The following is a 16,657-nucleotide window of genomic DNA, read 5'->3' as shown; positions in this document are numbered from 1 at the left end:
TTAAATATTTTTAAATAATTAATATACATATTTATAAAATATAAATTCAAATATATTAATTATATTTTATATATTAAAATAACATACAAACATTATTACCAACAAACATAACCTTATAAAAAACGTTTTGTAAAATATTTTCAAATAATTGTCTTATCATAATTTTTCATTTATCGGCGTTTAATTTATTTATTTTACAAATTAACTTTTGAAGTACATATATTTCTATTTTATATCTTAAACTATTTTTGTTTTAATTTTTTAATAGTATAAAGTGATCATAAGATGATATTTATTCAAGATTTTTTTAAGTCTATTAACAACACACTCCGTGCAGTCACAACTACTTGAATTCAAATTCTCTAGAGAGAGTAATATACCTTTTTACTATTGAAGTTACTTAATAAATTCTTAAATTTATCTTTAAATTATTATTTGTGCCTCATTTTACCCCAAAAATGGGCAATAAAAATATGATATATAGAGGACAAAAGTGATGGTTTCAGGGGTAAATTACGACAAAAATTTATTTAATGGCGTAAAGTGTAAGAATAGGTATACTTAAAGGGCTAAATAATGGATATAATCTCTCTTTTTTTAATTTTAAAAAGATTTCTTACAGATTTGTTTACTGAGGTGGAAATAGTAATTAAATAGTCGGTGGGCCCACTACTCGGTTAGTTTTTGGATTGCTCCTAGCTGTCTCGTTCTTTTAAGCCGGCTCAGAAGAGCAAAAACCAAAGAGAAGAAACGGTGTATTTGTGCTATGAATTCTGCAATGGCGGGCGTTATAGGATTCGTGGGGTTGGACCAACTGAGCTTGGAATTGGCTGCTTTGCTTCTTCGCGCTGGCTACAAAGTCCAAGCTTTTGAGGTTCCGAATCATATCATTTTTTCCTTTTCAAATTTTTGCCAGTTGACTATTGCTGGACTTAATTGATTTTGAAATCTCAGTTCAGTTCTTGATAAAACCGCTGCTTTAAAATCAATAATTGGGCAATCGGAATACTAGTTATTTAGTATCATTATTGTTTTTGGAAGGTCGATTCTTAGTTAATTCAGTTGCAGTGGCAGCTGTTCTATGTTTGGATGAAAAGAAAGAGAAAGGGAAGTGAAGTACGAGTGAGGAATGCCAAAAAGAGGAAAGGATTATAGAGTATCTTGTTTGGGTAGTTAAAATTAAGGAAGGAAAGTAAAGTAATTTTAATAGTTTTTGTTTGGCTACAGGGTGGAAAGGAAATGATTGATTATAATGCAATTTTATAACCATAATGTTTTCATTAGAATAATTTAAAGAAGAAAAGGAGATGAAAATGTAGTTTACATCTTAAAATATCTTTTTTACTTTCCTTTCACCAACTTTAACTCAGACTGGACTAATAAGATTTTAGTCTTTTAATAGAAAGTAAGGGATACTCAATTTCCTTCCTTTCCCTCTCTAACTCCAATCCAGACATCGGATAAGACTCCATTCTTAAAGAACTGGAATGCATTTTGTTATTCACTCCATTGTGGAATTTTGATACAGATGGATGCTTGAAAAAGTTATTACATGTTAAAGTACATAAATTCATGTTATACTAATAGTTTCAAAAGGCGGAGCTGGCATTTGGCTAACATAAAGTTGCAATGTTAGAAATTTGCATCTTTGACATTCAATTCTATGGTGCTTGGGACTTTGGGTGTCATATACAGAAGCATAATTGACACGGGAACATTCAATTCTGACACCCATACTTCAAGTAAAACAAAGACTTGGAGCATTAGAATTTGAGTTCTTCTTGATATTTACTTGCACGTGGAACCTTTTTTTTTACCAAGATTTATCAAGTCAATCTTCGAGATGAGATTCCAAATCTCATTTTTCATCTTTATGTTAAAGTTTTTTTAGGTTTTACTCATGTGTGGCATTCCTTCAATGGTGAAGTATTCATTATTGCACCATGACTGACTTCTTCTCTGATGTTCTATTTTAGATGTAGAAAGAGGATACTGAATTTTTTTAGAAAACTACATCTACAAGTTTGCATTTGTAACCAAACCAGATTCATTATAAGTTAGACTTCATAAACCAAAAGTTTCTGTTTTCTAGGAACAAATTATCCAGCCTCCCTCATCTAAGCTGCAGTGTGGTTTAAATATACATGAGGAACCAAGTGTTAACATAATATTATTATGAAACCTTGCTCAAGGTCAATTGTGCAAGAATTTATTCAACTTTTATGTGTAACATTTCAGCTTATTAGTGATTACTAAAAGAAATCCATCATCTTTATCATGAGTTTTGCAAGTCTAATATCTTTCTTCTCTTAATTCTCTCCTGTTCATATATTTATTTTGGATTTTCATTGCTCAACGCCAGAAAAATCTTGGAATTTGAAACTCATTTTGAGAGCTTTAATTTCTGTTCTGCTGCAACTTTCTCCATCTGCAGGTCCAAAATCTTTTGGTGAATGAATTTTTGAAGCTAGGGGGAATTGAATGCTCGAGCCTTAGGGAGGCAGCAAAAGGTTATATGATGTTAAACACCTTCTTCTTGTTGTTACTGTTATTTTCCACCCGGGGGGGTTGATTTTGTTTGTGAAACCCAAATCTGTGCACCAGGGAATACTTGCATCTACACTTGAGCCAAAGTTTCGACTTCCACTTACACTTACTTCGGATTTTCTTTTTAATTGTTTCTTAAAAAGCTCTACTATTTTTGTTAAGTTTTTAAAATTCGTAGAATAGGCTATTAATATAGTGTTTGCATTGACAGTTTCAACTACACATTTGCAACTTTACAATAAGTTGGTTTTCATTTCTTAACGAGGGAATTTCATGAACCAAGATAAGTGATCTTGATATTTACAAGGTGTAACATCACAAAATAGTGCTTCGTTTTAGAAGAATGATAGACAAATATATGTGTTCAACTAATCTGAAAATAAAAAGTAATATAAAATTAATATTGTTTCGACTGTAATGACTAACAAGTGAGTGTCTTGGGTAGTATGCTACTATAGAATATGAGTTCTTTTATCTCAGAAGATCCTTAGTGAACAAACTTAGGAGAGGGAAAGATATTCTTAATTTCTCTATCTTCCAAAGAATCAATAGATTACAACTTACAAAAAAGTAGGCATCAAAGAATAGGAAATGATTCCTAAAAATCAGGAACTAAGATTTAGATACTATTTACACTAAGTTAACTCCTAGAAATAAGGAATAATTCTGCTTCTTAATTCTCGGTTTACTTTGGATGTGGAAGACGTTGGGTTGACGTTTCCTAGAATTTTCGTGGATCAAAACATTCTTTTAGAGAAGGAATTTTCAGAGGAGGAGGTTTGGGAGACTTTAAAGTCTTGCGATAGTAATAAAGCTCCGGGGCCCGACGGATTGAACTTGGGATTTTTTAAAAGGTTTTGGTCTGTTCTTAAAGGTAACATCATGCAGTTTTTTCACAGATTCCATAGGGGAAAAAATTGGGAACATGGTATTAACCACACCTTTATCACCCTTATTCCTAAGGGCTCTAACATTGGAAGTTTAGACGATTATAGACCTATTAGTCTAGTAGGAGGTGTATACAAGATTCTTTCCAAGTGTCTGTCAAGGAGGATTAGAAGCTGTATGGGAGATATCATCAGCCAATCACAATTTGCTTTTATACCCGGTCGGCAAATTTTGGATTGCTCCCTCATTGCTAACGAGGGCATTGATTATTGGAGGAATAAAGGGCTAAAGGGTTGTGTTTTTAAAGTAGATTTCAAAAAGGCTTATGACACGGTTGATTAGCCTATCTTATTCAAGGTGATGGAAAAAATGGGATTTGGTTCGACTTGGATTAGTTGGATCAGGAAATGTGTCTCTACTGCCTCCATTTCAGTGTTAGTCAATGGGTCTCCAACTGAGGAATTTTTGATGGCCAAGGGACTAAGACAGGGGTGTTCACTTTCACCTTTGTTATTTAATCTAGTAGGGGAGTTGTTGAATTTATTAATACTGCGGGCTGTTTCTGAAGGATTATTTTCTGGTCTGACAGTTGGCAAGGAGGAAGGGTCTTTCAAGCTCACACATTTATAGTTTGCTGATGATTTAATTATTTTATGTGGAGCTTCAAAAACACAGATTATGAATGTGAAGAGGGTGCTCAGAGTTTTTGAGGTTATGTCAGGGCTGCAACTTAACCTAAAGAAAAGCAGTTTGTTTGGGATTAATATTTCCCAAGAGGAGGTTCAGACCTGGGCAGCTTCTATTGGCTGTTCGGTTGGGAGTTTCCCCTCTAATTACCTAGGTCTTCTATTAGGGGCAACTAAGAATGCATCTGCTATTTGAGAACTGGTGGTGCAGAATTTTCATACTAAATTAGCGGGTTGGAAGGCTGCTACACTTTCATTAGCAGGGAGACTGGTTTTGATCAAATCGGTTCTGTCCTCATTGCCTACGTATTTCTTGTCTATGTTCAAGATTCCAGTTTTAATCCTTAAGGCTCTAAACTCGATCATGTCTAATTTTTTATGGGGAGGGGGAGGGGGAAATGGTTCAAAGAAGATTCACTGGGTTAAATGGGATGATGTATGTAAACCTAAGAACGAGGGTGGTCTGGGAGTCCGGAATCTGACTAGTATGAATAGAGCATTGCTAGGGAAATGGTTTTGGAGATTTGCAAATGAGAGACACTCTGTTTGGAGGAATTTTATCTGTAGCAAATACAACATTGATTCTTCAAGGTTACTGTTTGATAGCAAGGTTCCTCCTCAATCTTCTTGGCTTTGGAGATCGGTGGTTAACAATCATTACAAACAAGACTCCTTTGGCTCTAAGTTTCGAAGTTTGTGTAGTTTTTATGTTGGAAATGGTAAGCTTATTCGTTTTTGGCAAGATAGTTGGGCTGCAGATTATCCGCTTCAGTTTCTTTTTCTTAGATTGTTTTCGGTTTCTTCTAATAGATCTGGTAAACTTTGTGAGTTTGGGGAATTCCTTCCTTCTGGCTGGGTTTGGGATGTTCAAGTTAGAAGAAATTTAAATGATTGGGAGGTTGAACAATGGTGTAACTTGGTGAGCTTCATCTCTCCCTATTCTTTGTCTAAAGATTCCAGTGATATTTTACTTTGGAAAGGCAGTGGGGATGGTGTTTTTTCAGTCAGTTCTTGTATTAAAAGTTGTGCTTCAGGATCAGATGATTTTTGCTCCTGGAATAACATTATTTGGAGAGGTTTGGTACCCCCTAGAGTTGAATCTTTAATGTGGCAGGTTGTGCTTGGCAAGCTAGCTGTTAAATCCGAACTGATTAAAAGAGGGGTTCAAGGTATCGAGGATGATATATGCCCTCTTTGTAAATTGGTTGAGGAAACTTCCACGCACTTATTCTTTACATGTTCGGTTGCATGGGCTTTGTGGTACAACTTTTATAATTTTTGGAGATTTAGTTGTGTTTCCTGTTGATGCAAAAACCTTTCTTACTGCTTGGGATGAGTTAAAATCAAATTCTTCTATTTGGACTTTCATTCCTGGGGCTATCATTTGGACCATTTGGAAGGCCAGAAATTTTATTGTCTTTGAAGGGGGAAAGCTTGATCAGTTAGAGTTATTTTTCTTATCACGAGTTAGGCTGGCTTCTTGGTTTCTAGCTAAGTACAAGGACGTTTCTATTCATAAGGATTCCTTGATTTTGGATCCTTCATTAGCAGTTTCCTACTCGCCCTACAGCTCTATGAAGTCTTCCTCATTCCCTTGGGGACGTCCCCCTTCTGGTTTTTTTAAATTGAATGTGGACGCAGCCGTTAGTAGTGACTGGAAGAAATCGGGTATAGGAGGTATTTGGAGGGATCATTCAGGTTCAGTCCTAGGTTCTTTTCAAGAGTCAGCTGGTCCGGGACCTCCGACTATGATCGAACTTAAAGCTATTCAGAGGGGTATTTCATTATATGCTTCTGCTCAAGGGAGGGTCAAAGATAGGCTGATTGTTGAGAGTGATAGCAGGGTTGCAGTAGATTGGATCAACAATGTCAATTCATGCCCAGTTGTTTATGCTTTCGTTGTTAGTGATATAGTTGACAATCTTAGATCTTTGGGGGGGGGGGTTATAAATTGGGTTGCTAGGTCAGCTAATATGGACGCCGATGCTTTAACAAAGGCTAGAATAGGCTAATGTTTATGTTGTTTGCTGTTTCAGTTTAGCATTTGATTCCTGTTCGGGTGGGATTTATAGACTGTTGTAAGGGTTATTTCGAAGAGATTTATCGAGGTTGTAATCTTATTTTCTTTTATGAAAATCTAAGGCGCTCTTTTCCTCCTTCCAATGATTAAGGAGTTTCTTTTCAAGATCCATTAATTAAGAAGGAGGTTTTTAATGAGGCCTTCTAATCTTATCAAAAAAAGAAAAGAAAGAGGCCTCTGAATTGTTTATAAATGACATTTTCTCTATATGATACAACATGAAAATTTATAACTCTGGGTAAAATTGAAAATTTGATAGTTATTACCAACAAACCCCGTAGTTAGGATGTTCTATAGTTGCAATGTGTCTTAGATGCAAGACATGAACCTTGATTACTGTGTGTGGTTGCAATGATTTGTTCACTGATCTTTGCCCATTGAGGTGGTGCCAGATTTGTTTTGGGAAATAAGGGACTAGAGGTTCTAAAACTGTTTTCTGGGGAAGACTGCTTGGACCTATTCATCAAAATGATCCGTTGCTTGGAGATTGCTTTGATGTAATTGGTATAGGGTGTGAGTTGTGTTAGGTTCAAACTCTAAGTTTTCCGCTTTATCTCTAATTCTAATATCCTAGTTTGTAGGAAAGACAACTTCTGATTTACTTAGAATTCTTATCAACTTCTGATTTACTTAGAATTCTTATCTATCTCTTATAAAAAACCCCATGTATTCTCTTTTTTTAAGCTTTTCTTCTTGAAAACCCTAGTTCTACATGGTATCGGTTTAGGTTAGATCCTTTGCTACCCTCTCTTGACTTTTCCCAATATTATTCAAACCCAAAAAGAGTGACGTTCAGAAGCAAAATTACAGCAAGGCAGATTCTAGAGCATGATGCAACCTCAAATGGATTTCAATCAAGTTCCACGGGGGAAACTAGGGCATTAATAACATGCACATGCTTATGATGCAACCTCAAATAGGTATTTTTAATAATAGTAGTAATCCCAGTGTTATGCGATTGTTGAATAATGTTGGATTCATTCATGGAGCTAACCAACAGTTTCAGACCCCAAATAACAATTTTGGGTTTTCTTATTTTGTTCAATTTTGCCGAACCCAAATAATCTTTCAATGTTCCAACAACTTCACCTGTGCGCTTCTGAGCATTGTCAAGAGCTGGAACCAAGTTTAAATTCCTTGACAAATGAAGGAAATGATGATTAGAGTAATTTGGATGTGATGATTGATGCTAGCGAGTTACCGATAGCTTAAAGAAAAGGAGTACGACGATGTGTAACTCATTCTATCAATAATTTTGTTGCTTATGGTAAACTAATGCATGGTTTTAAGAAATTTACAGCTCAGGTTGATAGCATTCGCATTCCAGAGACTATAGAAGAAGCATTAAAAAGTTCCGATTGGAAGAAGGCAGTAGAAGAAGAACTTTCAGCCCTTGAAAACAACAAAACCTGGGTTATTGTTGATCTTCCTAAAGACAAGAAACCAGTTGGCTGCAAATGGGTATTTACTGTGAAATACAAGGCAAATGGCAATGATGAGCGGTATAAGGCTAGACTTGTGGCAAAGGGGTATACTTAGACTCATGGAGTAGACTATCAAACTTTTTCTCCGGTTGTAAAGCTTAATTTGATATGAGTACTATTATCCCTGGCTGTAAATAAGGATTGGATACTTCATCAACTAGATGTCAATAATGCATTCCTCAATGACAATCTTGAAGAAGTCTATATGCGAGTTCCACCAAGCGTAAAAAATCATTATGGAAATCAGCGAGCTTGCAAGTTGTTGAAGTCTTTATATGGTCTAAAACAGTCTCCTCGGGCTTGGTTTGACATATTCACTGAGGTTTTTTTACACGACAACTATAAACAATGTCAGTCTAATCACTCTCTGTTTGTAAAAACTGCTCCAGATAAGAAGGAGATCCTCATTGTCTACGTTGATGACATCATAATCACAGGTGATGACTTAGTAGATATAAATAAATTGAAGACATTACTAGCAAATGAGTTCGAAACCAAGGACTTAGGGGCCTTGAGATGTTTTTTGGGCATGGAAGTGATAAGATCAAGAGAAAGAATTTTCATAAATCAAAGAAAGTGCATTCTATTCTCTGAGACTGGAATGACTGGTTGTAAGCCCTCAAAAACTCTCATGGAAGTTAATCTAAAGTTGAGAAAAGACGCGAATCTTGTAAACAAGGAGCGGTATCAAAGATTAGTTGGTAAGCTCATCTATTTATCCCTAACTAGGACAGACATCGCCTACTCCGTTAGTATTGTGAGCCAATACATGAATGATCCTAGAGAAGAACATTTGGAGGCAGTAAATCAGATTTTGATATATCTAAAGATGACACCGGGACATGGGCTGATTTTTAGAAAACATGAAGATAGAATAGTAAAAATTTTCACGGATTCCATCTGGGCTGGAGAATTAGTTGATAGAAGATCAACTACAGGTTATTGTTTCTTTGTTTGGGGAAACTTGGTGACTTGGAGAAGTAAGAAACAAGCAGTAGTCTCAAGAAGCAGTGCAGAAGCAGAATATCGGGAGATTGCACACGAAATCTGTGAAGATGTTTGGTTACAAAGGCTCCTAACTGAACTAGAGATGTGCTATGAAAACCACTTTGAACTTCAGAGTGACAACATGTCGGCAATAAGTATTGCAAAGAATCTAGTACATCACGACAGAACAAAACATGTGGAGATTGACAGACACTTCATTGTAGAGAAAGTGAATGGCGGAACTGTAAAGCTAATCTATGTCTCTTCACAAAATCAGCTAGCCGATGTATTGACCAAGGCACTTCCGAGGATTACTTTCGACGAAATTACATCCAAGTTGGGTCTTTATAATATTTACTCCCCAGCTTGAGGGGGAATGTGAGTTGTGTTAGGTTCAAACTCTAAGTTTCCCACTTTATCTCTAATTCTAATATCCTAGTTTGTAGGAAAAACAACTTCTATTATACTTAGAACTCTTATCTATCTCTTACAAACCCCCATGTATTATTTTTTTTATTTTAATCTTGAATAAAATAAAAGCTTTTCTTCTTGAAAACCCTAGTTCTACATAGGGTGATGTCCATTCATTTAGAAGGCATATGCAGTCATACAAGAATATTGTCAAAAGAAGTATTAGTTTGTGTGTCTATTTCCAATTATTATCAATTTCCATATTTTTTAAAAAAGTATATAGTTCATTCATATTTATTCAAATCACAATAAAATAAGTTGGTGGTCAACCCTCTGATCCTTCTATTTTTAATTATCTTATGCAGGTGTGTCGGCTTTAATTGTCTTAATATCTCACAAGGATCAAATACATGATGTAATTTTTGGTCATGATGGTGCTTTAGAAGGTCTTTATAAAGTTTCTTTTTATTTATGTCAAATAATTTTTACTCACATTGTTTTTAGGTAGATAATACATCTTTATGAAACTTTCAGGGTTACAGAAAGATGCTGTAATTATTCTTTATTCAACCATATTGCCATCACACATCCGAACTTTGGAGAAGAATCTCAAAGGTAGTTGTGGTTTATCATTTTTGGGTTGACATGATACATCTTTTGGGAATAATAATTTGGTCTTCATTTGGTTCTCGAAAACTCTTGGTTTATGATACTAGTATTGAGTACTCTACTACTTTTCTGTGGTTATTTCGAAACCAGCTGAAACTTTCCAATATAAATTAACTGACCCTATTCCCATATGTAATGGGGTAAGGGGGAGGTATGTTAGTAGGTTGCCCCCAACACTAGGTTGAGAGCAACTTCCGTGGAAAACCTACGACAATTATGAATTGCCCACCGTGGGACTCGATCCCACGACCACAAGGTTAATAGCCTTGTGCTCTACCAACTGAGTTGGACAGACAATTCTAAAACTTTCCAATATACCTGTTCTAATAACATTTAATCGACTTCCAATTTCCTTCTCTCCCCCCTTAATTGTATAGGTTTTCTGATTATTTTAAAATGTATTGCTCACCATTTAGTTGTTTTATTTTATCTTTTAAAAAAAGTTGTTTTATTTTAGATGAAAATTGCTTATTTGGTCACTAATTCCTTGAAGTGGAATCTCATATGATTTAATTTTGGTGAAGCCCTTCTTTCTCTGAAGTCATCTACTCTTGGAGTTTAAAGTTACTATGTTATGAGGACATTTTAGGATGTTTAAAAATAATTTTTTTCATGTTTATTCAGCCTGAAATAGTTGATCATAAATTTTAAATATTTCTCTATTTTCTCCCTTAATCTTTCTTATTGGCCTTTAATTTCTGTCACAGAGAATGGTCTGGCAACTTCAGTAGTGGATACATATGTCTATAAGGCAACATCTGAGAACTTAAATGGAAAAGTTGTGGTAATAATGTACCTAAACCTTTATCTTCATTTTTCTGGCTTAGCTCTAATATATTGGGCCAAGCTCCGTTTTATTTTTATTATCATTTTCTTTTCCCTTGTATCTTCTGGTAATTTGGAAGAAAGATATAGGAAAGTTTTAAGAAACTATATTCAATAAAATGTTCTATCTATTTATTAGGTAAAGAACTGAGTTTAAATAGAAAAAAGAACTCACAACATAATTGGGAAAATAGTTTTCTTATTCTAGTAAACTACTAATAGATAAACGGACAGACCCACATTATAGGTGTGAGGGACAGTTGCTCCCCAACTTTTATGGTCTAATTACTTTTTAGGTCATTGGAAATTTTAAAACTATTACTATCAAGCCCTTGCCCCTTCCAATTTTTTTGGTATAATTGATTATAGGCCGATCAGCCTTGTGGGTGCTCTTTATAAAATTTTATCAAAGGTTCTCGCTAGGAGATTAAGAGGGTGTATTGATGATTCAATAAGGCCACCACAGTTCGCTTTCATCCTGGGTAGGCAAATTATGAATTGTTCTTTCCTTGCAAATGAATGTATAGATTATTGGAGGAAAAAAGATTAAAAGGGGTGACTTTTAAGGTGGATTTTAGGAGGGCGTATGACTCTGTCGATTGGGGGATTTTGGTGAAAATTATGGAGAAGATGGGATTCGGAATGAGGTGGTGTTTGTGGATATTCAAGTGCATTTTGTCAGCCTCCATTTCTATTTTAGTCAACAGGTCACCGGCGGAAGAGTTTAGGATCGTTAGAGGGTTTCGGCAAGGGTGTTCTTTGTCCCCTTTGTTATTCAATCTGGTCGGGCAATTACTAAACTTGATGCTGTCCAAGGCAGTAAATCTGGGGTTTTTCTACGGGTTTGAAATCGGGTAGGCAAGGAATTCTTTCATTTTATCACATCTACAGTTCGCGGATGATTTGCTAATTTTCTGCAATGCTTCTATGGGCCAGCGGAAGAATGTTAGTAGATTGCTACGTATTTTTGAGTTAATGTCGGGTCTACAGTTGAATTTAGGGAAGAGCAGAATTGTTGGAATTAATATGGATTTGTTCGCTATTAAGGAATGGGCGGACAAACTTGGATGTTCTGTGGGGGAGTTTTCGATTGAGTACCTTGGACTTCCCCTTGGTGCGAAAAAGAATTCAGCAGCACTTTGGGAGCTGGTTGTCCAAAGATTCTAAAAAAAATTAGCCAAGTGGAAAGCGCCATCTCTGTCTTTAGCTGGGAGAGTGGTTTTAATCAAATCAGTGCTCAATTCTTTGCCCATATATTTCCTGTCCATTTTTCAGAATACCAGTCCATGTTTTGAAGAAGCTAAATTCTATTATGGCCAAGTTTTTGTGGGGAGGTTCGGAAGATAAGAAAAAGATCCATTGTGTTAATTGGTCAACTGTGTGCCAACCTAAATATTTAGGAGGTTCTGGTATTTTAGATTTAAATCTTCTGAATCGAGCACTCCTCGGAAAATGGTCTTGGAAATTTGCTATAGAAAGGGACACTTGATGAAAAAGATTGGTGTGCAACACGTATAATGTAGATCCGAAAGCTATTCGGATTGAATTTACAGCAACTTACAGGGCATCCTGAATTTGGAAAGGAATACTGAATAATTGTGAGGAGGATGAGTTTGGGCAGTGTTTTCAAAATCATTTAAAATTTCAGGTTAGAAATGGTGAATCTTTAAGGTTTTGGCTTGATAACTGACTGGGTGGTTACCCTCTTAAGGTGCAATTTCTAAGAATGTTTCTTTTATCAGTTAATAAGGAGGGAACGATTGCTGAGTTTAGATGTCGAAATCATTCGAGTTGCTGTTGGAACATTCCTTTTAGAAGGAACCTTGCTGATTGGGAGGTGGAGCAATAGGTAAACCTAAATTCTTTGCTTTAGAATCTTCGTTGTGGTGAGGAGAATAATGATGGATGCATATGGTCTAGGAATGAGGAGGGTATTTATTCAGTAAGGTCTTATGTTAGGCTAATGTATGAACGACAACCTATAAATTCTGTTTGGACGAAGCAAGTTTGGCTCGGGTGACACCCCCGAGAGTGGAAACCTTTGTATGACAAGTAATTCATCAGAAGTTGGTTGTCAAATTGGAGCTTTCTAAACAAGGTGTTGAAGGCTTGGAAGATGTTTTGTGCCCTCTTTGTCGACTCGAACCCGAAATTGTTTCGCATCTTATGGTATCATGTAAGTTTATGTGGGATATTTGGTGTACTTTTCTGCGTTTTTGGAAAGTTACAGCGGTGCTGCCATGTAATCGTGCTGATCTAGTAGTGGCTTGGATGGTGTTAGTTTGTTACTCTCACATTTGGACGTTAATATCAGGCGCGATTATGTGGTCGGTGTGGAAGTGTAGGAATGAAATAGTTTTCAAGAAGGGTTATTTTGATTCAGTTCAACTGCCATTCCTCATTAGATTTAGATTGGTTTCATGGATTATTGCAAAATTTCCTAGTGCTAATATGCAGTTTGATGGCTTAGTGAGGGACCTATCTTTGGCAGTTATTCATTGGAAAGCCAAGAAAGTGATATCCTATTCACTTGCTTGGTCCCCTCCTCCCTCAGGTTTTTTGAAGATTAATGTTGATGGAGCAGTGGAGAAGGAGTGGCTTAAAGGTGATATTGGTGGTTTTATTCATGATTCAAATGGTAAGTTGTTGGGATCTTTCTTGGAAAAGGTAGGGCCTGACCCTCCTATTTTGGCTGAACTACTTCCAATTAAAACATGATTAAGTTTTTTCTTTGAGGAGTGGGGATCTAAAGGAAGATTGATTTTGGAATCTGATTGGATCAAAAATCTTTGTTTTTGCCCAGCTTTATTCAAATCTTTGGTCAAGGAAATTTGTGCAGTGGTGGTGAATAAAAATGTAATTGTAAGGCATATTCAGAGATGCTGCAATTGAAAGGATGACTAGCTTGTAAAGTTGGGAATTGAGTAACTGTTTGTAATTCAGCCTATTGTTTTGTTGTGTATAGGATGTCTGGGTTGTTTTGTAAGGTGGGGCAAATCTTGCTAAGTTAGGAGTGTGGTTTTTGATGAGATGTAAGCATATTGCTGGTCATTTTTGAGGTTGTATTTTGGTTGTGTATGCCTGTAATGAACTCTTGATGTACTTGGTATTTAAGGAATAAATTTTGAGGTACTCTTTTCCTCATTCCAATGTCGTTAAGCTATCATTATAGCTTGATGGGTATGAAGGGGGTTTTTAACGATACCTCCCATTTTTATCAAAAAGAAATTATTTTAAAGTAAACAACTTGCCCCCTCATGGTTCAATCCTGACTTCGCCCATGGAGAGATACAAAGTCTTCCTAGAAAATCTCAATTTAAGATTATCTATCTAAATAAATTAAAAATTATCCCAAAATATATGGGAGTTCAGAAAATATTTATGACATCCTTGGAAAATTTTCCCAAAGTAGTTGTTCCGGCAGTAGAGCTTTCTACCTCAGGTTGGTTGCTGGATATCTTATCTCCAGTGAAGGCTGTTTTAATCACGGTGTTACTGTAGAGCTTTCTACCTCAGGTTGGTTGCTGGATCTCTTATCTCCAGTGAAGGCTGTTTTAATCATGGTGGTACTGGAGATTTAACCTACCTTTGATACCGTGAAAGTTTTAAGAGACCATATTCAATAAACTGTTCTATATTTTTATTAGGTAAAGAACTAAGTTTAAATAGAAAAAAAGAAACTCACAACATAACTGGGAAAATAGTTCTCTTATTCTAATAAACTACTAAGAGATAAAAAGTCTTCCTAGAAATCTCAATTGTTTATTCTAAGATTATCTATCAAAATAACTTAAAAATTATCTCAAAATATGAGAGTTCAATAAATATTTCGACTTTTTATTCTTGTTCTCTGTCGAAGTTCTAAATAATTTATTTTGAAATGTTTTTAGGTTGTCTCCTCAGGAATGCCTGATGCCATTTCCAAGGCTTACCCTATTCTCTCTGGTATTCTTCAATTTACAAACTAATTAGCTATAAATGTGTTTCACTTCTGTAGATTTATGCTTTTAAAACTGTTAGTTTTATATGAGTCTTTGAGACACGTTCTTGATTTTTCTTTTTGCAGCAATGTCCGAAAAGCTTTACATTTTTGAAGGTGAAATAGGAGTTGGAAGGTATTTTTTTTTCATCTTCATTTGCTGCCAAAAAGTTATACAAATTTTACTGTAAGATGACCGACTTCAGTGACATGGTAATTCAGTTCCATAATATAGGATTGTTTCATCAATCTGTCACTTTCAGAATGAAATTGCTTTAAAAACACTAAATACTTTCTGATGGTCTCCAAATCCCTAATTTTGCTTTCGGGTCTTAGGTTTCTTAGTTCTTGTCTGTTGCAGCAAAATTAAATTGGTCACTGAGCTGCTTGAGGGCATTCATCTTATTGCTGCTGTAGAAGCTATATCTCTAGGTGTTAAAGCTGGGATCCATCCATGGATAATCTATGACATCATTTCAAATGCTGCTGGAAATTCTTGGTGATTTATACTTCTATTTACTCTTAATATATACTTTTTTTAAAATTGTTGATGGCTTATTATTTCTGCTATGGGTTCTTGATGACTTCTTTCACATTGAAAAATGTTAAACCCCATATGGTGCATACTTTATACTATCATATATGATATGAGAAATGAAAGATTCCTTATGCTTGATTTTAGTTGAGCTGAAATGGTTCCCTTATTAATGCTCGGAGGAGATGTAGTAGGTAAGGAAGCTTTAAGGTATGCATATAAGGCTTGAAATTGGTGATTGGAACTGTTTGTTTATGTTTCCGGTTTAGTCCTTCCAATGGCTTGTAATTTACTCTTTGTACTCTATATATCAGTTGCACTAGAGATGAAAAATCCTAAGGGTCTTGTGACTTGTTCTATGATCTGCATGGTTGAGATAAATAAGTAAAGATCTAGGATATGCTTTGCAGTATGGAAAAGTAAAATGAAAAGAGAGAAGAAAGAAGGAAAGATTATCATTTTCCATATCTATTAACAAAAATTAATCACTTCAAATTGGAAAGAAAAGATGAAACAAAATGAGTGTAGCTTCGAGTCAAGTATGTAACAAGATCATCTAACATTTTCTTAAATTTTATTTTCCATCATAACTACAAAGACTATAATGATAAAACAAAGTATTTTTCGCTTTTTTTTCCTTTCATTTTTTAAAAATGCCAAGAAATGGGTGGATAGGAAATTATTCCTTTCCAATTTTCCACCTTCCTACTAAGAACGCCATAGAAGGAAAAGATATTTATTTTCTTTCTTTTCATTTTTCTGTCATTTCTTTTTTTATTTATAATAGTAGGTCTCATTAAAAACCCCCTTCATAATTTGACCTTTCCAAGAGAAAAAGAGCAACTAGTGGAAGGAAGAAAAGAGTACCTCATTTTATTGATATAAAATTCATACAACCATAAACATTCACATTACAATAGAAAAGACTATCCCCTAAAAATGCAGAAAACATCCTCAATAAAACTACACAATCACCCAACCCCTTCTTTAGCTAACTTGTTAGCCTCCCAATTACAACTCCTAGGAATTAATTTCACTATCAACGCCCTAAACAATACAAAAGACTCGATCTTCTTAATTAGATTACTAAAATACACAGGGGTAGAAGAATTCGACTGGATCCATTCCACAACTATTTTGCAATCACTTTCCAGAATCAATCTTCCTTTAGTAGACCAAACCGAGGAAAAGAAAATTTCAGTTGCTTTCCTAATTGCCTTCAATTCTGCCAATGGAGGAGGGCCAAATCCAACACAATCTGAAAACGACGCTAGAGGAATCATTTGAATCTTTAAGAATACCCCCAATGCCACCAACCAACCCATCTTTTCTGACAGCACCATCAACATTGAACTTGTAGAAATCCACAAGAGGAGGAAGCCATTTCTGTACAGCCCTACTCTGAACCTTTGAGCACTTAAGACCGTCTGCTAGAGAGGGATCAACCATTAACGAGTCAACCGAGATCGAAACTTGATGAAACTTGGCTAGAAACCATTTAGCCAATCTAAATCTTACAATGAAGAAGAGAGAAGACCTGTCCAGAGCCTGGTTCTCGAAAACAAT

At 35.4% G+C, this 16,657-nt stretch overlaps 1 protein-coding gene and 1 non-coding gene across 2 annotated transcripts in view; one reads left to right on the top strand and one right to left on the bottom strand.

Moving 5' to 3' along the window:
* The first annotated feature begins 730 nt into the window (after positions 1-730).
* LOC120125130 overlaps positions 731-16,657 on the top strand; it is a 107,335-nt gene continuing 91,408 nt past the window's right edge. The window contains exons 1-8 of the mRNA XM_039143622.1: positions 731-874; positions 2,435-2,510; positions 9,449-9,529; positions 9,618-9,698; positions 10,460-10,536; positions 14,468-14,522; positions 14,644-14,692; positions 14,918-15,055. Coding sequence (XP_038999553.1) covers positions 767-874; positions 2,435-2,510; positions 9,449-9,529; positions 9,618-9,698; positions 10,460-10,536; positions 14,468-14,522; positions 14,644-14,692; positions 14,918-15,055 — 665 coding nt within the window. The 5' untranslated portion in view covers positions 731-766. The remainder of the gene's footprint in view (positions 875-2,434; positions 2,511-9,448; positions 9,530-9,617; positions 9,699-10,459; positions 10,537-14,467; positions 14,523-14,643; positions 14,693-14,917; positions 15,056-16,657) is intronic.
* TRNAN-AUU lies at positions 9,975-10,047 on the bottom strand. Its single transcript has one exon. It is a non-coding gene; the product is annotated as a tRNA-Asn (tRNA).

This window comes from Hibiscus syriacus, unplaced genomic scaffold (assembly GCF_006381635.1).
Source record: "Hibiscus syriacus cultivar Baekdansim isolate YM2019G1 unplaced genomic scaffold, ASM638163v2 tig00110429_pilon, whole genome shotgun sequence".
Lineage (NCBI taxonomy): Eukaryota > Viridiplantae > Streptophyta > Magnoliopsida > Malvales > Malvaceae > Hibiscus > Hibiscus syriacus.
This window is presented reverse-complemented; position numbering and strand designations above follow the sequence as displayed.